Source organism: Opisthocomus hoazin, chromosome 1 (genome assembly GCF_030867145.1).
Source record: "Opisthocomus hoazin isolate bOpiHoa1 chromosome 1, bOpiHoa1.hap1, whole genome shotgun sequence".
NCBI classification, from domain to species: Eukaryota; Metazoa; Chordata; class Aves; order Opisthocomiformes; family Opisthocomidae; genus Opisthocomus; species Opisthocomus hoazin.
In genome coordinates this window covers 77726124-77745510 of record NC_134414.1, presented here as the reverse complement: position 1 = coordinate 77745510, position 19387 = coordinate 77726124, and the positions used below count along the sequence as shown (strand labels likewise).

The 19387-nt window shown below is 44.0% G+C and overlaps 1 protein-coding gene across 1 annotated transcript in view; it reads left to right on the top strand.

Moving 5' to 3' along the window:
* TMEM131 (transmembrane protein 131) overlaps positions 1–18104 on the top strand; it is a 106349-nt gene extending 88245 nt beyond the window's left edge. The window contains exons 31-41 of the mRNA XM_075427114.1: positions 181–770; positions 4740–4915; positions 6219–6346; positions 8571–8695; positions 8847–9005; positions 9758–9944; positions 10267–10388; positions 10496–10592; positions 11725–11822; positions 13470–13633; positions 17055–18104. Coding sequence (XP_075283229.1) covers positions 181–770; positions 4740–4915; positions 6219–6346; positions 8571–8695; positions 8847–9005; positions 9758–9944; positions 10267–10388; positions 10496–10592; positions 11725–11822; positions 13470–13633; positions 17055–17351 — 2143 coding nt within the window. The 3' untranslated portion in view covers positions 17352–18104. The remainder of the gene's footprint in view (positions 1–180; positions 771–4739; positions 4916–6218; positions 6347–8570; positions 8696–8846; positions 9006–9757; positions 9945–10266; positions 10389–10495; positions 10593–11724; positions 11823–13469; positions 13634–17054) is intronic.
* Positions 18105–19387: the final 1283 nt, after the last annotated feature.

Sequence of the window (19387 nt, the reverse complement as noted above, 5' to 3'; positions counted from 1 at the left end):
TCATCCGGACAGCGAGCAAGTGAACGGGAAACGGTAAAGGCCACTGACTTGTCAAACAAGTTAGGGGCATTTTTGTTGGTTAGAGGCCAAGACCAGTGTAATTCAAGGATTCTTCTGGACATAGTGATTCTTTTTTCATGTACATTGTACGGTATATTTAAACACTTATTGTTCTTCCAGCTTGAATGCGCTTGGATCAGATTCTAATCACAGTTCATCCAGAGGGATCTGCGGAGCAGGCAGCGCGTCTTCACGATCCAGCACGGGGAGCCATAAACAGTGCAATGCAACAGCCCACCTTCACAGCAACAGAAACGCACCCGATGTCGAAAGCATCAAATCCAAGCCCAGTTCAAGCATACCTAACAGGACTTCAGCACAAGGCACGTCCGTGCAGTCGGTGAGCAGAGCGGGCCCCTTCGCCCTGGATTCAGGTGCCGCAGCTCAGACTCATGCCACAGGCAGAAGAGCCAAGGGGACGAGGCAGAGCCAGCCACCAACGCAGGCACCGGCTTCGGCAGAGCAGCCCCTCCAGCAGCCGCCGGCGTCGGCGCCCCAGCAGCATGAGCAACAGACTGAAAGTGCTCTGCCACAGCTGCCGCTTCTCAGCCCGCCTCACAGCGAGTGTGCCAGCGGCAGAAGGCACAGCTCGGAGGATTCGGATCTCACTGGACTCATAGAAACGATGGAAAAAGACTTTGACCACCCAGAATCCCCTTCCCCCGATGTGTTTACAGAGCAGCCCCCATCTCCACTAGCAAAAAACAAAGGTAATACAATTCTGCTTTTTTTAACAGGATGATTCATTATGTAAGCCACAGAACCAGATCTAATCAGCTGTAAAGGTCATGTTTTCACAGCGTGGAAAGTGATAGCTTCTCAGCTGTTCCCTGCCCTGCTCTGTGCGCCTGTGCCTTGAACACTTGCTTTATTCGTTTTATGGCAGTGAAGTCCTCCATGCAGTGCTAGGTTGTGATTCTCCCTGCAAAATTTGTGGAACATTTTGATGAAAGCAAGTGTGAGTATTTGGATATCTGAAGAAGATGGTGCTCTTGGTTGCTACTCCTTTGCCTTTGGCTTAGCATCCATCCCTGCACCTCTGTCATTTGTACTTGGGGCTGAGGAAAGGAAAAGGAAGCTGTCTGAGTGTGTTACAGAGACTGGGAGGGGGAGAGAGAGAGGGAGACACGGGTCAGCCCCTGTGGTGGTGTTTGGGAATGGAATTCTTCTTGCCCAGACTTGCTGTTGTAGAAAATCCTTGGTGTCAGGTGGTCAGCAAATTAATGACACCTGTGTTATCTTTGCATGAGGTTAGAGATGGGTTTGAATTCTTTGTGCATCTTTTCGATTGTCTAATGCTTAGAACAATGTATTGAATTTCGTACATTAGATAAATTCAGATACGTGTCAGTTATTTTCCTTCTTTTAAGCACTTTGTTAGAGTAGAACTTCTAATCACGCTTTTTGTATTACCCAGTTCAGTTGTGTCCCAGAGTTACGTGTTATAAATTTAATCTTAATGCTTTTATTTCTAAATGATTTTTCACTTTTTTTCTAACAACCCTGTTGTACTGAAACAGTGCTGATGCTGTGTTGCTTATTAAAGTTAAAATGAATGCATGTGGGAAGGCATATAAACCCTGCAGCATCTGTATGATCACACGCTGCCAAAGAGGAAAGCTTAGCTCTGTTAAGTGGTAATGAGGAGAAAGTTCTCAGATAGTTCAGAGTGGATGTGGTGATGCATCTGGACTTTCAAAGTGGAGACTCTGAAGTGATGAGAGGTTTTGGATCCTGCTGAAATTTACTTCTGGACTGTTTCATTTTTATGTGGTTGGGAGAGTTAATCTGAAGAGAATTACGAGCAGTTTGTCAGGTGTTCATTTCATAGAGGCTAAATGGTGCTCCAGCAAATGGACCTCCTACTGCAGGTAGGTTTCACAGGCAGCATCTGTGTTAGCAAACAGTGTGGTACTGCAGCTCTGGAAAGCAAAACGGCTGATAGTGAGGGTGCAGCGTCCTCCCGGGGCGTGTCGGGGTGGGTTGGTGGTGCACTGACCTGGTCCGTGTACCGAGTGCCTGAGAGGGCTGCGAGCGCTTCTGGAGCGCATCTTCCATTCATAGTTCAACCTAAAAAGAAACCAGCTCTTGCACTCCCATACTGCTGGACAACGCAGCTGCCACACGGTATGTGCGGACCACTGAGTTTTGTTTCAAAAGTGCGTTCCTGAGCCAGATAATGTGGTGTACCGACGTTAATATTTTTTGTGCTTACAGTCTGTGTATTGGGAGCTTGTCTTAGCAAATAGCTGCTCCTATGTGTTGACAAACCTTTGATTACATTTTTTCAACTATGTTTAAATGTATTTTCTTGAGATGGATGCTTCTGTTGATTTCTCTATCAATTTCAAATCTGTTTAAAGGATGATAAAATACTTAGTTCTTAATCACTTACATGGGTTCTATTTTTTTGGCATTACTTTCCTGTCTTGTGACTTTCTCCTGATTACAAATTCATTCAGATAAATTCATACTTTTCTTCCTGTTACGGAGGCTTTGCGTCATTCGTGCTTTGGCATGGTAGTGTACTAAGTGTTTAAACAAGTAACATGTTTGGCAATACAGAATGAATATTACATTTTGCAATCCAGATAGTTTTCTTGACCTCTTCATCGTCTTGAATCAATAAATTAGATTTATGCATGCAGACATCTCTTTGGACGAGCTTTGTAAAAAACAAACAAACACCCAGAAACCCCAGCATTGTCTGTAAACAGTAACTTGACTCACAAAAGCTCAGTGCATCAAATAAAACTTGCACATTTCCATTTGCCCTCTTTAAAAATGTAAAATCATAGGGGAAGTTCTATTATCTATCTGGATCTACATACACACACTGATATTTGTCTTTAGATGAATAGCTAGAGCTAGTTACCAGCATCTGCAGAAGCAGCAGCTTCTGGACTAAAACTGGCTGGCGTAATATCCTGTGCAGGATTCCGTCATCATTATAGTCTTCTGGCTCAGCTTCCTAATACTTGGCTCCTAGCAGACTGTTGCAGAGGCTACATGAGATTTTTTTTGTTAAATGGCTGTTTTACATTATGTTTTTATGCCATGCTAACATTTCAAATAGATTTTCTAATGATGAACATTAAACTGTTTAGCAATCCTGAACGTAGACTAAATTCGAAGCAGATCTTAGAACGACACCTTCTGAGGCAAAATCAGCATACTCCCAGTAAGCTGGAAGCCAAACTTCAGAAAATTTCCATACAAAGATCTACTATTTACCCTTTCATTTACATTCACACTAAAAAGAGTATTTTATCTCCAATGTTTTTGTTTTCTTGAGACTGAAAACATTAAGTCTGAAAAAAACAAAGTTTGAAGGCACTGCCCTTTGATATGTGTCTGGTATTTGCCAAAATACTGAAGGCAAATCTGTGTTTTGGTACAAACTTGCCCTGGGGGACATTTTGCCAACTGAAATATGACAGCTATCGCTGCACTTCCAGGCTCAATTCCAACTTGAGCTGGTGCAAATCCCAGAAGAGGCCGAATCCACTTATTCAGCACAGGTTAATTGAGTCTTCACTTGAGCGAACTATTAAGTCCCTCCTGGAAGCTGTATGTGGGCACTGCGCGGCTCATAAATGGGAATGCGTCGTCTGAAGGGCAGATCTAAGAAAGATCTTACTGGTAAAGGTGTCTGTTCCATCTAGTGAAAGCCGTACGTGTGTTGTGAGTGCTCTCACCCTGTGCGAGCATAATGAGGCGATGGTAAGACAGTGATGACTCCAGACACGCGTGCACAGTTTCTCTGTGTCAGTGCTTTTTTTTTTTTTTGATAACTTTTTTACTCCCCAAAAGCCTAATCCTGCCTATTTTGCAAGCCAGGACCTCTGGCTTGATTTTGAAGGTTCTTAAACATTTTGAACTTACATTATGCTACACTTCAGCTAGCCTGGAGAAATTGTAGGAAAAATATAATCAATTGGTCAAGTAGTGTTGCTTATTTGTATGTGGATTGCTTCAAGAAAAGTGATTAAACGTCCCCTGGAGTGTTTAACACATTGTTTTTCCCTACTTTGAGATGCAGTAACACTTTAACATGTCAAGCCAAACTATTTTACCATCAGCTTAGTCATACCTCTTAGAGTGGTACACTATGAAAGAATAAAATATGCCAAGGGGAGAAAGCATACTTGGGGGTGAGATTTTCAGGTTTTGAGGGTTTGGTTTTTTTACATCTCTGCTAGACAAATACTATTTGTGACTTTTCTCATTAGTCTTACTGCAGGTTGTTTTGGGTTTTTTTAACTGATAAGTGCGCTAATGATTTCTGTTCTTCATTTGTTTGGAGGATAAGCTTTTACCAACTTCCGATTTTCATGTTCCAATCTAGTCTTACGTGGTGAAACTGTCCAGTTGGGTTCTGAGGTGTTTAAAAGGGATGCCAGGAACTGAGCAGAGAAGAATGACGGGTAGCCAGGTGCCGGCTGTCTGCAGGGGGCAGTGGAGGGTAGGACTCAGGAGCGCAAATGCAGCAGTGTGGATCAGGGTTCTTCGGGTTTGATGCTATTGCTCACATTTGGTGTGCAGTGGTTGTTAAATGGCTGGTGTATCGTAACAGGCGACAAACTTCAGAGGCTTCACCATGCGGGTTGGCCTCCAACATGAACTAGCCCCTCTCGGGGTACTGCTGCTGAGAATCTGAGGCTTCCTTATCTCCCTAGGGAAAGGGAAAACGCTTCAGCGCAAGGCTAAGCCACAGAAGAAACGGGAAGAAAAGGACAGAAGAGGGAAAGGAAAGCACCAGGAGGATGAACTGAAGGATTCCTTGGCGGATGATGACAGTTCTTCAACCACAACCGAAACCTCCAACCCAGATACAGAACCACTTCTCAAAGAGGTATGGCACTGCTCATAGAAGGAGGCTCCTGTGCAGCTGGCGGGTCACCCGTCAGAGCAGGAATACGGTCCTTTCCCCCCAGCCCACCCCCAGCTTTCACACACTGTAATACCTAGCAAGGGAAGAATTGTAATTAAAAAGCATCTTTCCCAATCCTTGCCTTCCCTCCTTCCCTATAAAATTTGCATGGTGTAGCAGGCATGGTGGTGATGGGTTGATGGTTGGACTTGACGATCTTAGAGGTCTTTTCCAACCTTAATGATTCTGTGAATCACGTAGTCTCAGGACTGAAAGTGCCTGAGCGACTGTGGCCTGAATAAGCCACCACCTGTCAGCAGCATTGCGGTGATTGTCTCTCGGCGCACTCCTAGCCTATTCTATTTGCAGAATAAAGCACCGAAGTATGGACGCTAATTTTACGTGATAATAAAGGTGTATGCTAAAACCATGCATTTAATCAGTTGCAAAGGGTTAGTTCACTGGTGGTAACTTCTCAGCAGGGTAGTTAATTACTTTTGACAATATCCCTACCCTTATTTTACTCATTTGGTTTACATGCTTCTAGGTAATAAGCTAAAGCTCTAATAATCTGCATAGCAGTCAGGTTGGCTGAAATACTTTGTCCTAAAACATGTGCTAGGGAAACCAACAAAGCGAACGTAATTGCAAAGAGAAGAAAACCAAGCCTAAATCTAGACATGTCTTAAATTTGTAATTTGGAAAAGATAGGTATTCTAGCTGGGGAAAAAAAGAAGATAAATCAGTATAGTGTATTTTAAGTTACTGTTTAGTAAGTAAGTTTTCATTTGAAAATCATCTTTGATTTTTTAGGATGGCTATTTGACAGTATATTTGTATTCAGAAAAAAGTCTTACAAGTGTGGTTAAAAAAAATAAATTGAGTGGTGAAGTGGCTCATATTCTTTGCTTTGCTGAAGAGTCTGTTTTAGACAGTCTGGACTGCATACAGCAGACACAGTGTAGGTCTCAGTACAGAGCTAGCATCTTCTTAAGTGGGTTCAGAGGCCGTGGCCTCTGGAGCTGTGTATTTGCAAACATCTGATCTGCTTGAAGCACATTATTTGCTAGATATTTCAATTTCTACTTCTCCAAATAGGAAAAAATAGGTACCACGTTTTGTAGGTATACTCACTAAAGTAGTAAAAAGATACCTTCTGTGCTGCCAAAATGCACGTGTATTCAAGTAGCATTCTTTCCTCGGCCATTTATGCAATGTATGTTGTGGTGCAAGAGGGACTTGACTTTTCATGAATACTGTCATGTTGTTATGATGTCTTTTATAGGAACCTGAAAAACAAAAGGGAAAAGTTATACCAGAAAAACCTGAAAATGAAATAGTCCAAGTAAAACAGAAAACTAAAAAACTGCTAACAAGTATCAAGAAAGAAATCCCTGTAGATGTGAAAACCAGGTAAGCACAACACAGGCTTTTTAGTCGAGAAGGCATCGTGCTTGAAGGGAAGATGGATTGGTAAAAATCTGTGTATTCGACTGTTGTGGCTGCCAGTCTGGCTAATGCCAACAGTGGATACCTTTAAGCAGCTTCCTCTTCCTTCCTGATATCAGGGAATATCTGAAGCTTGTAAATAATATATTATTTAATGGGAATAGAGTGCATAAGTAAGAACTAAATCCAGAGAAGGAAATCGGGTTAAGCAATGTTAAGCTTTCTGTAACAGGTATCACATACACAAAATAGGGTTAACGTGTTTCCACAGGAGCTCCTAGTGGCAGCAGAGTGAGCCAGCGCTAACTTGAGTGCCTTCAGTTGTCCTTGGTGAAATTACAGCCTTGCAATTTCCTTTTTTGTATCACAGAGTAAGATCAGAATCTTGGATATGTTATTAAAGGAGGCTGCTGCTGCTGCCAGTCCCTCTCACTTTCTGGCAGGTATTTGATTGCAGGTGAAAGGGGAAAAATTAAGAATCTTAGTCTTACATATCTAGTTCATTCTGAAATTCTGAAATCAGATCGATATCCAACTGCCAGAAAACTGAACTTTACCAAACTGAGGCATGGTATATTGGCTTGTGTTTTCCCTGTTGCTGTAATTAATACTAGACTAACTGAGATTAGTATTTAGTATAAATTAATTTTCTTCAAAATATTTCTGAAAACATTGCCTGGCAAAATCTCCTCCTTATCTTATTCATTCTTACCATTGTCTGCTTTCCTTTATCATATAAATCGCAAGTTCGTTACATGTGACAGTACTCAGAGGCCACAATGAGATCTGGTTTGCAAATCTTTCTGCAAGAAATGGGTAAATTAGTTCTCCCTAGAAAGTCTGAGAGACATAATCAAATAGCTGGAGAAAAAGAACAATGTATAGACAGATTAATTTGATGGGTTTGAATAGTTTTATGTCATCGACCAAAATGTGCATGCCAGAAGGACAGGATGCCATCCAGAGGGACTCGGACAAGCTGGAGAGGTGGGCCTGTGTGAACCTCATGGGGTTCAACAAGGCCAAGTGCAAGGTCCTGCACCTGGGTCAGGGCAACCCCCAGTATCAATACAGGCTGGGGGATGAAGGGGTGGAGAGCAGCCCTGCTGAGAAGGGCTTAGGGGTCCTGGTGGATGAAAAGCTGGACATGAGCCACCAATGTGCGCTTACAGTCCAGAAGGCCAACCGCACCCTGGGCTGCATCAAGAGAAGCGTGGCCAGCAGGGCAAGGGAGGGGATTCTGCCCCTCTGCTCTGCTTTGGTGAGACCCCACCCAGAGTCCTGCATCCAGCTCTGGAGTCGCCAGCACAAGAAGGACATGGACCTGTTGGAGTGGGTCCAGAGGAGGCCATAAAGATGATCCGAGGGCTGGAGCACCTCTCCTGTGAGGAAAGGCTGAGAGAGGTGGGGTTGTTCCGCCTGGAGAAGAGACGGCTGCGGGGTGACCTTATTGCAGTCTTTCAGTACCTGAAGGGGGCCTACAGGAAAGATGGGGAAAATATTTTCAGCAGGGCTTGTTGTGACAGGACAATGAGCAATGGATTTAAACTAAGGGAGGGTAGATTTAGATGGATATAAGGAAGACATTTTTTTCCATGAGGGTGGTGAAACACTGGCACAGGTTGCCCAGAGAGGTTGTGGATGCCTCATCCCTGGAAGCATTCAAGGCCAGGCTGGACGGGGCTCTGAGCAGCCTGGTCTAGTGGAAGATGTCCCTGCTCACTGCAGGGAGGCTGGGCTAGGTGACCTCTAAAGGTCCCTTCCAACCCAAAGCATTCTGTGATTCTAATATTCTGCATTCAGGGCAATAGCATCAGGAGCATGTGGTCTAGCAAGAGTGTGTGTGGGCAGAGAAGGAAAATGGCAGTTGCCATCTCTTGTTGCCTCTGTGGAATCAAGCAGGTTTTGTAATCCTGGAGCTCCAGGATGAAAGCTTCTCCTGGAAGGTGAGTGAGCCCTAATAAATGTGTGGAGCAGTGTGGGTAGAAAATGAGCCAGGGCTACGAAGGGTGGAGTTGCCTATAGGAGAAATACAAAACTCTGCTTATGAATAGCTTTGATGATGAGTACAAGTTTGACAGAAGAAAGCCACAGGAGACCAGTGTTTTGTAAGACCCTATGGCACATGTATATGAAAACTCTCCACTTCAGAGAGCTTAAAAATAAATGAATCTCTGTTTTCATTTAGTTCCTTGGAGTTGTCTTATACTCCCCCGCTGGAAAACAAGCAGCGCAAAACCTTTCCATCCAAGATATCTACACAGCACCTTTTGACGAATGGGTCTAAATCAAGAAACCTCCCCAAAACGAGAGGTAGCGTGAGGCACTTTTTTATAAATACCTTGGAAGTTTTACTTGGTTGTTTGTAACCCCTCTTGAGGGCTTAATTCCAAGTCTGGTGTGCAAAGGAAGCTGTTCAGTTTACTGTCCATGGACTTGCTTTTTTCTTCTTGTGTTTTAATAGGTCCAAACAGTAAGTTAATGGAGAGCAGGCCATCAGTATTAGCAAAGTTTCTCCCCAGTGGTTCTGGACAGGAGCTAGGAAACACCAGCAGCTCAGAAGGGGAAAAGGATTCTCCACCACCAGAGTGGGACTCTGTGCCTCTTCACAAAGCTGGCAGCTGTAAGTAATCGCTAGAGGATGACATAATCACTCTGCTGTGGTGAATATCCGTAGGTAGGCTTGGCCTGTTGATAGCTTTTCCTATCTCTTTTCCGCTGCATAGCTGTGCTCCTGTTTTCTGCTGTGGGCCTCGTATTGATAGCATCTGGTACCATTTGGGAGGTTTGAGAACCGCATGGGCAGAACATGGGCCATTCCACAGTTCTTCAGGGATGAACAGGATTCAGAAGCTGCTGGGGGATCAAGGAAATGAGAATTACTGCTCGAAAACACCATGTATTTTCTGCAGCAGATGGGGTTTTGCTTGGTCAAGTCTGCTGCAGCCGAAGTTGAAACTAATTACATCATTTGTCCTTGAGAGGCAACACTGAGAATGCCTTACTGCGATGGTTAGCGTGGGGCACTGTTGTAAGCTTTTTGGCTGCGTTGTGAAGTCCCTTGTGTGGGAACCGAATCGCCTTCCTCTTGGTTGCGTGCAAGCGTAATCACCCCTCTCTGCAGCGCTCGCTTAGAAAGGTTCTTTCTTCTGTACAAATGAGTTTATCTTGGTGCTTTTATTGCAATACGGTCTCTCGGAAAATGGGTAGTAAGCCTGCATAATGATAGGTGAGTATCGAGGAGCTACTTCTTCAGTCCCTGGGAACAGCCTTTGTCATAATTCCTCAGTTTGAACAGAAGGGTTAGCAGAAGTTTGAGAAGCCTTTGTTTTAAAGTAAATACTGCAGGAAAGTGTTTTGTGTTTCTCTTTACAGCTACAGACAACCTTTATAAACTCTCTCTACAAACCCTGAACGCAGATGCTTTCCTGAAACAGCGCCAGCCCTCGCCGACACCCGCCTCTCCATCTCCTCCTCCTCCTCCTCCTCCTCCTCCCGCATCCTTGGCTTTTGGGCCGCGAGGAGGCACTTACAGCAGCATTGTGAACAGCAACTGCAGCATGTGAGTCCAGATCTGCCCCTCCGACCGACTGCACAAGCACGGAGCGCTCGTGGAAGCCGTGTGCTTCACGCGTCTCTTTTCTCAGAGCCACTTCCTCTCCCCATGGAAACGGCTTTCTTGCAGATATCGCTGTGCATGTCTTACCATGCTATTTGTATTTTCCTGGGGTTTCTTACGACTTGGTAGATTGGGAAAATGTGCAGTTATATAAACTGTTGAGCTATTGTTAACATTTTCATGAATGCCAGCTTAAATTGCTGCTTTTTTTAATCAAACTGCTGAAGTCCAAAACCTTACCTTTTTTTTTTTTTTTTTCTTCAAGTGAAACGAAAAGCAAGCAGCCTAACGGTACCAAACATAAACTGGCAAAGGCAGCTTCTCTTCCAGGCAGGAATGGTAACCCCACTTTCGCTGCTGTAGCTGCAGGTTATGACAAGAGCCCAGGTACGAGAACCAGTCTGGAGTTCTAAATATTCCTGAATATTTCCCAAATATTCTGTTAATTTTTTTTTTTATTTTACTCATTTCAGATCTTTTTTTTTTTCTTGCAGGTGGCAGTGGTTTACCAAAGGTTTCTCCAAGCAAGACAGATGTTTCCAGCAATACCAACATTTCCCACACAGTTGTTGACAGTGATGGCTCTGACAGGTAATTCTTATATTCTCTAGGCAAACATCTAGGCCCCTAGAAAAGCGTATTGTAAGCTGTTAATGGCATTTTGAAGGTAGTGACAGAATTCAGTCTGGTTCCTTTTTTTTAAACTGTTTTTTAAAGCCTGGGCACAGCATCTCTCACCTTCCAAAAAAAATTTTTTTTTAGAACGTCCAAGTGACTTAAAGTAGAGAGAAGGACGCTCTGGGTGTGATGGTGACTTCTTCCCCTCCTCGTTCTCAGTAACTCAACAATGTTGTGTTCCCCAGGCACCCAAACAATGAGAAATAAGCTTGGCTCTTTCAGTATTGAGGAGTGTGAACCAAGGTCACTTGAACTAGTTTGCAGGCAGAATGTCTTGCTGTACAGCAGTATCTTTCGCTCCCAGTTTTAACACGGAGACCAGAACCATTGCCAGGCTTTGCGTTATGAGGAGGACTGGAATGCAGCTGCACTTGGTCATGTTTTCCGAAGCACGCTGTCTTTGCTGATGTGTTCTGGCAGTGCACATCTGTCTTGGTTGTCAGAAGCAGTGAGTGTCTGGTAACCTTTCTGGAAGAGGAAACAGACTTGAATTCAAGTTTCTATACGCAAAGGAATTGCTTTTCTGAGCAAAGTTTGTGGGTGGGGTTTTGGTTTGTTTTTGTAAATGTTGATCACTGGTTCCAGTTAACTCATCTGCATTTTCAAGAAGCTTGCCGGCAAGCTACAGTATGAATATTTGTATCCCTTCTGAGTGGCTCTGAATTTTATCCGCTTGTCAAAAACCTGCGCTATGGCTTGGACCCTATACATGTTCTGAAAAACTCAGCCAAAGAGCTACTCAGGTTTGTGTTGGAGCTCAGTCTACAGATTAAAGAGCATTGTATCTAGAGCAGCGTCACCCCAAGGTGGATGTAAACATGGGGAAAATGGTATTTCATTGAAATCTTTTGTTAAAACAAAAATAAGCTAGTTTCCTAACTCTTGATCATCATTGTATACATATTATATATACATATGTATAAATGTATGTGTACACACTTACATTTGTATGTATATATTTATATATAGTTTAGTAGGTCAGGATTGTTGCTGCTACTGTGCTAATGAGCTGTGTATTGCTTTCCCGTTACTTCATAATACTTAGTTCGGGTTTGTGGAGTCCCATCAGCAATCCCAGCAGTCCTGACTTCACGCCTATCAATTCATTCTCTGCATTTGGACATTCTTTTAACTTAACTGGAGGTGAGTTTTTTTGTTTTCAAATATTCTCCATATTCAAATACCAGTAAAGAAATGGTGTGTCTCCATTCCACTGGTCTAAGCTCAGGCACTGTTCCCATCTGTTTTGGTTTCGGCTGCCGCCGGCAACAAAAGTGCCACGCGGCCGCCCCTCCCCCCGCCGGCGTGCGGAGGAGAATGGAAAGAAAGAGGCAGAAACCGGTGGGTCGGGATAAGGGCAGTTTAACAGAACAGCAAACAGAGGGAAAACAGGAACAACAACGATACAAATAAGGTGAAAACACAACCACGAACCGTACAACAGCCGCTCTCCCGAAACAGGACCGGCGCTGCGCCCGCCCAAACCGCGAGTGCCTTCCCGCCGCGCCGCCCCCCCCCACCGGAACCCAGCGTGACGGCACATGGTATGGAATACCGGGCTCTGTTTGGCCAGGTGGGGTCAGCCCCCACCCCCCGGCTGTGCCCCTTCCTGGAGTCTGGTGAAAATTAACCCTGTCCTGGCCAAACCCAGGACACCATCCCTGCCCCCAAAAGAGTGACTACAGAGGAAAGCGTGTTAAAAATTTGGTAGTGTTCTGTGTTGCAGCCCAGAGAGAGTTAGCGGAAACTCTCAGAGTGGTTGTTGGGCTGGAAGTAGTTGTTTTTGAAGTTTCTCAGTTTCGGTAAAATTTCTTGATATTTGGTTTTTTCCTTAGTCTTCCTCCCCTCCGTCCCTCCCCCCAAAGCTTTACTGTAGGTCTCCAAAGTGTGCCACTGGGCCTGTGGTTTCCTGAACGCTTTACGCCTGCATAAAACCACTGCTCTGTAGACGAGGCAGTGGCCCATCTCTCGTGCCGCTCTCTTCTAGCGTTCGTATGGCTGCGTGACGAACTGATGCATACTAAAAGCAGCCACTAATTCCCGTATTTAAATATGTAGAATCACTTTGCATAAGTGACTGCTGAGCTGGGCCTTGATGCTGGCAGGCTGTATTGTAGGGCGCGGATGCTCGGTGTGCTTACAGCAGGTTGGTGTACCATGTTTGGCGATGCACGGTATTGTTTTAAGGTGTCTGCAAAAGATGATAATCAAAGCAAACTTGGTATGTGGCATTTGCAAAATGGATTGTGTGTCTACTGAAAAAATACTGTCTACTGAAAAACTTGTATGTCTGCTGAAAAATACCGGAGGTCTGCAGTCAACAGCAGCTGCTGCTGTGGGGTTCTTTCATCTTTATTGGTGACACTTGGCACCAGGCTTTGAGGGACGGCAGTAAGATGCCCAAGATGAGTTCTGTGTGCGGGGACTGGGCGAACCACGAGCACTGGTGCTGCCCTCCCCTCCTCGCAGCAGAGAGGGGGTCTGGGCTGGGGCACAGCCAGCGCCGCCACCGGTACAGGGAGTTACCTGGGAAGGGAGGGCCACAAGGCAAGGAGTGCTGCGGTTACGAGAGGCTCCTTCAGCCCGGTCGCTCACTCCACCTGCAGCTGACGTGGTGGGAGGAACTGCCAGGGCTCTCGCTACTGTCTTACGTTTTTTAATCCGAGTTCTTGCACTGCAGCAGGACCTGCTAGAAAAATAAGGGAAATAACTGTGAAGAGTACTAGTCTGCTGTGACTCTGGAAAAAGAGGAAGAGTAATTTACTCAGTTTTATTTCATTTTATTTTTAGAGGTTTTTAGCAAACTTGGTTTAGCTCGATCTGCTTATGGGCAGGATGTTCAGAGAAACTGGAGTGAATTCAATCATGTTCCATCATCCATCTGGGATCCTTCAGCTACAGATTCTGTACCCTCCTGGCCAACAAGCTCGAGTTCCCCGACTCACACAAATGCAGTAAGTATGCAGTCCAAATACAATGTTTTATTACTGTGACCAACCTGTTCTGCCTCTCTCATCTAATTTCATTTAGAGGATTTTTAAATTTGGATGAAAAAAATCAACTGACAAAAAAAAAGAGAAGGGAAGCTATGCGTATCCATCATGCTGTGTAGTTAAGTTGACGTGGCTGTTGGACAGAAGTGATTAGTCTGCTCACTTGTGGATGATGAATCCATGTAAATCGCTTCACATAAAAAATACTTCTCACCAGAGCATCTTGTAGCACTTACAAAAGTGTGGTCCGTTCCCATGTGCTTCAGGATTGTGGAAAGAGCCATTCTGCTCCTGTGCCATGGCTAGACACTGCCTCTGTCACTTCCAGTTTGATGGACAGTTGCAAAGTTGCAAAAATCAGACTTTGATTCTGCTTCCTGAATCCAGTGTTGCACCTACTTGTAAATTAACAAAAGGTCAAAAAAACAAAAAAAACACCTTACCTGAAAGACCTCAAATGTATTTCAGCTTAGAAGAAACACTAAAGGACTGAGCATAAGGTGAAGCCTTTAAACTGACTACTGATTTTTATGGCAATCTCACATATAGCTAAAGAAGAAGAAAAAAACACTTTTACACAGATTGTGGCAGTGCTCTCTCATCCTTGTGCCTCGCTGTCTGTCAGAGTAAAACTTACACCACAACAGCTGTCTTTAGTGCCAGCTGAAATCGTTCTTCATCTTGTCTTCTGAAAATGTTTTTGTAGTAAGAAGCAGTGTTTACTTCACCTGGTAGCAGTTCAAATGGAGTAGGGGAAGGCAGGGGGTAGGGGAAGCCGAAGAAGGTCACACAGCTTCTTACAGACACACACTTGCTGATCCTACCCTTGTAATGCGGTTACAGCTGTAGCTGTAACCTCACTGAAACTGTGTGAGGAGAGATTTTTGCTTTTTTGTCACACGGAGGGCAGATTTCTCAACATTTGGTTGGGGGGATTCAGGACAACCAGAACAGTCTCTCTAGCTCCTAACCTATTTCCTGGCCACTTCTGAAAAACACCCCTAAGTGTGCTTCAGGAAGCATCAAGACGGAAGCCAGACAAATGGTATGGAAGAACTGTCAGTCTCTCCCTTTAAATACTTTGATTGTGAAGGGGGAGGGGGAACATTTTAAGAGCTTATTCAAGGAGATCGCTTAATAAACAAGAAGCAGCAAACAGACTGAAATGTTTGAAGCCTTTTTAATGACAGTGATTTTTTTCAAGTGCTTATGGTGAGCCAGAACAGGCAAACTTGGCTGTTCCTGCCACTGAACCTCCTTGCTCCAGGTGCCAGATAAGAGAGCAGGTACCAGGCCAGGGCTGTGTTCTTTTCTCCCTTCTGGCACAAGAGCCAGAGCCATTCTCACAAACAGCACTTACATAGTGGCTTCTGTGGTACCCTCTTGCCTAGGAAGGTTTCCAAGGGGTTGATTTTGATCATTCTCCTTCCTTACACCTCTTGCTTTCCCATTTTATGCGTAACTCTTTGCTTCTGTACTAAGTAGCATCTGACTTCTGGGTCCCGTGTCCCCTCAAGCCTTGCTGCATTGCTGGCACTTCTTCCCAAGTGTCTCTAACCACAGTCCCTTACTCCTCCTCCCTCCATTTCCCTGCGTGCAGTTCTGCCCGACAGCCACTTTGTACCTCACTCCACCAGCCTTGAAAGGGAGTAGCAGTCTACTCTGAGGTACTCTTCTCTGCCGCTCCTTTCCTGGCTGTTTCTACTTTTATCAGCAATTGCCTTTCTGTCAGGCCCTCCCAAAGGCTTTTGGGACACGTAGGAACAGTTCGTGGCTCTTGCCCACAGGAGGAAATAGAGTGGACTTTGTGTGTTAGGGTTGGTGTCTGAGCAGCAGAATGAGTTGTTTCCTGCTGTAGACTTAGTAGTCTAATGCTTATATAGCTTAAATATAACCATTTAGTTACATAACAGCAATAAACTGTGACCCTAGTTTGGCTCAACTTCTCAGTGACAGAGTCCTAATGATGTTGGCCCAGGTAACCCCTGCGTGCACTCAAAACTCCTGTCCAGCCCTCATTTGGTAATGTGTTAGTGTCCAAACGATTTCAGGTATGATTAGACTGAGCACATCTTCGTCATTCCAGGGGAGAAAATAAAAACCTGAAAGGATGGCATTTTCAGTTTACTTTGTTTGCTTTTCCGAGGGGATTTTTATTTTAATCATCAGATGCAGAGTACACTGATATTGGTTAACCTTTAGTGTGCGTTATCTGAGGGCTGAGATCTTGGGAAGGGAGGCCCCATGTCCACCCAGTAAATAAGGATACACATAAGGATCTCTGTACCTTACAGCACATACTCAGCAAGTCCACTGCCTTTTGGATGTATCAAGTTTACTGTATATTTGCAAATTGAATTTACAGCATATGTACGTTAAGTCTAGCACTGAGGTATGTAGTGCATTAAGCCTACATGTAGCAGGTCCTGTTGCTAATATTAGCATGAAAGTTCAGCTAACCTTTCTCATCTCCGTCTTTGGCTGCTTCCAGCTATCATTTTTCACCACACCATGGGTTAGATTCCTCGGATTGTTGCTTGCTACTGTTTGGGCTTTAATAAAACAGATGACAAAAGTTGGGCCTTGTTCATTTCTGCATGTGTTCTCTGGGCTTGCTGTACCTGTCCTGTGCATCCCAAATGCACTTGTGACAGGTGTTGCAGCACACCTGCATCTGCTCCATGACCATTTGTCAGAGACTTCCAGATGTCTTGAGCCAGGACAGACTGACTGGAGCTCCATGACAAATGGCCAGTTTTCCAGTCCCCTCTCCCTCCATCTGGAGAAATTTTGGATGGGGAAATAAGTATATACTGGGAGTATAGGGAGGTACAGTGGGACTGAACACAGGTAGGTTCATCCAAAATGTACAATTTATAACAGATACGTCTGAAGACAAGGAGATAAGTTTGCAAACAGCCAAAAAAGGGTCAAGGAATAGACTTCGCTGCTATGTTCCATTGCAACTTGAATTTTGTTGTTTTTTTGAGACTTGAACCGTGTTTATCTACCTCATTCTAACTAGTTTAATTAAGCTTGAGCTTTTTGGCCCTTGTGCGTTTAACGCTTGAATACCAGTAGTGCTTAAATTAGTAATGGTAGGGGGCTGTATAATGTCAAATACAAAGAGTTTAAAAGCCTGTAATGTAATTGCACTCTGCAGCCCATTCAGTTGTCGGACACATTCGGTGACCCATTATTAATATGGTTCCTCTGGGCAAGCTCTAGTAAAGGGAGTTCAAAACTCCATGTTGCAGTGAAGACAGAAGGGGCTTCACAGCAGGCTTGTGCTTCTTAGATACTTTCCTTTCAGGGGGGCTATAAACAAGGTGAAAATAGAGGTTACCAAACTGCTGCTTACCTGGCTCTGTGTCTCCTGCAGTCGATCCTTGGCAACCCAAGTGGCCTGTGGTCCACCACTCCATTCAGCAATTCCATTTGGTCAAGTAATCTCAACAGCGGCCTTCCCTTCACCACTCCAGCGAACGCGTTGTCAGGCATTGATCTCATGGGTAGTGAAAACTCCTCCGCTGCTCCTCCTCCACCCGCTGCTGCCACCGTTGCCAATCCTGCTGAAGACATGGGACAGACCTACAATCCTTGGAGAATTTGGAGCCCAACAATTGGAAGAAGAAGTTCAGATCCTTGGTCCAATTCACACTATCCTCACGAAAACTGAAGTTAGGCAAAAGGAAAAGAACTCTTATCCAGGTCATAACACAATTCTGAATGCAAATTTTTGAAACATCATTTTCAGGCTCTTGCTGGTCATTGCTTCCCACCCCACCCCCCCCCTCCTCCTGCCCTGCCCGTCATGCTTTCATCACTTGCTCCTTTTTAAAGTCTGTCCTGCGATACGGTAGTGTGAGATTGCAGATAAGCTTGGAAAAGTCTGGGTGTGGTCACAAATCCTAACTACAGCTGAAGCCTGTAAATCTGAACAATTTCACTGGTTTCATATTTTACCATCTGCCATCTTTATTTAGAAAACAATTTGAACTATAAAACAGTCCTGGCATGCAATACTTTTATGAAAAGTACCGGTTTGGGTTTTTAAAATTTTTCCAGTATTATCCTCTGAGTTCTAATTTAAAATCAAAAGGCACTTTGTGCTAAAATGCAGAGTATTTTTTTAAAATAAGACCGTCTTTGTTAACACAGGTTCTAAGAATGTAAAAAAGAAAAAAAAAATCAACAAAAAAAACAACAGAACCAACACAAAACCTTAAGAGCAAAATGGCTGAATGTAAGAGCATTCTGTTGAGACTGTAATACACTTTCTGTGCTGTTTGTACATTTGTAAACCTGAATGCATTTTTAAGTTGAACTGAAATGCACACAGCCAAGACTTGTGGAAGAAACAAGATACCTTGTGCATTTCTTACGGATACAACTTTGGGTTGTACTTTAAAATAAATACTGCTTTTTTCAAGATCTGTCTGCTGCAATTCTGTTCTGGTATTTTCTAAACTTGTGTGTGCATGAATCCACATGGCAGTGGTAGCCTTCAGGCCAAAATCTGTTGCACATTGGGCCTCTGTTAACAGAAGCTTCACTGCAGATGGAGCCTGGCTCCTCAGCAGCGTGGGTTTGTATAGCAGCAGAGAGTTAGAAATTGTGTTCAGGGTTACACAGTGCCACCGGCTTGAAAATCCGCTGGATAGCAAAATGCTGGAAAAATGTCTACACCGTTTCCAAGTATCGGGCATGGCAGCAGCTGCCGCTGTTTATGCTACACCCCTACCTTTGCAACACTGTTCCTGTATAGGTCTGAACAAGACCTTTGCTATTTTTAGATATGATTTATCTGTCCCTTTAAGGTGCGTATTTCTCTTCATTAACAGTAACACAAGCCCCAGTGACTACATGCATTCATCTGAGCTGAAGCCAGGTAAAAATGAACCCTTCTATTACAAGCAAGCATTAAGATACTAGTGACACAAATTTACTTCTCACTCAGTGGCACTGCTTAAAATTTACAGCAGCAGATTTTTATCAGAATCCACCCTTTAAAAGAGTAAGAACTCTGTATTTTAGTTAAAACTTTTATGCTTTCTGCTTTAAAAACATTTCCCTTTGAAGAAGACAAGGCAACACACATAATTTAGGGGGTTTTCACCAAAAATGTCTACTTGCCAGCTTTTATGGTATAGTCACTCTTTACATGCATTGAAAAACTCTTTTAAAACTAGTGAAAACTGGGGGGGGGAAGTGATGAGCCAGAAGCTTCCATAGACATCACAGAAGAATAGACTACCTCATCTTATGTTGAGGTAAAAATATGAGTCAAAGCCCACGTAAAGTCTTACATAAAAATATAGTTAGGGTTGAAAATGTTGCAGCCTGCTGGAAAGTCAGCTTAAGATAAAAGACCATGGGGAGAAGTAAGGTCAAAAGCTCAGAAGCAAGGGCGGACTGTGTTTTCAATAGCAGAATGAACAGGACGGGAGCTCAGTGCACAAGGGAAGTTCCATCTGAAGTAAAGAGACCAGAGGAGAAAACAGCATAAAGCCCTCAGAAGACAGGCTGTCCTGGAACCCAGAGAGCTCTTCTGATAATTTAAAACATTTCTTCAGAGTAGCATCAGGGCCAAACTACCATAAGTCAGCTCTTCTCTTCCAGACCTGGAAGCTACTGGGAATACAAAGTTCCCAGCAAGGAAGAGAAATAATTACTGTTAATTCTGGTAATTATTTTGGTGCTCCAAAAACGCAG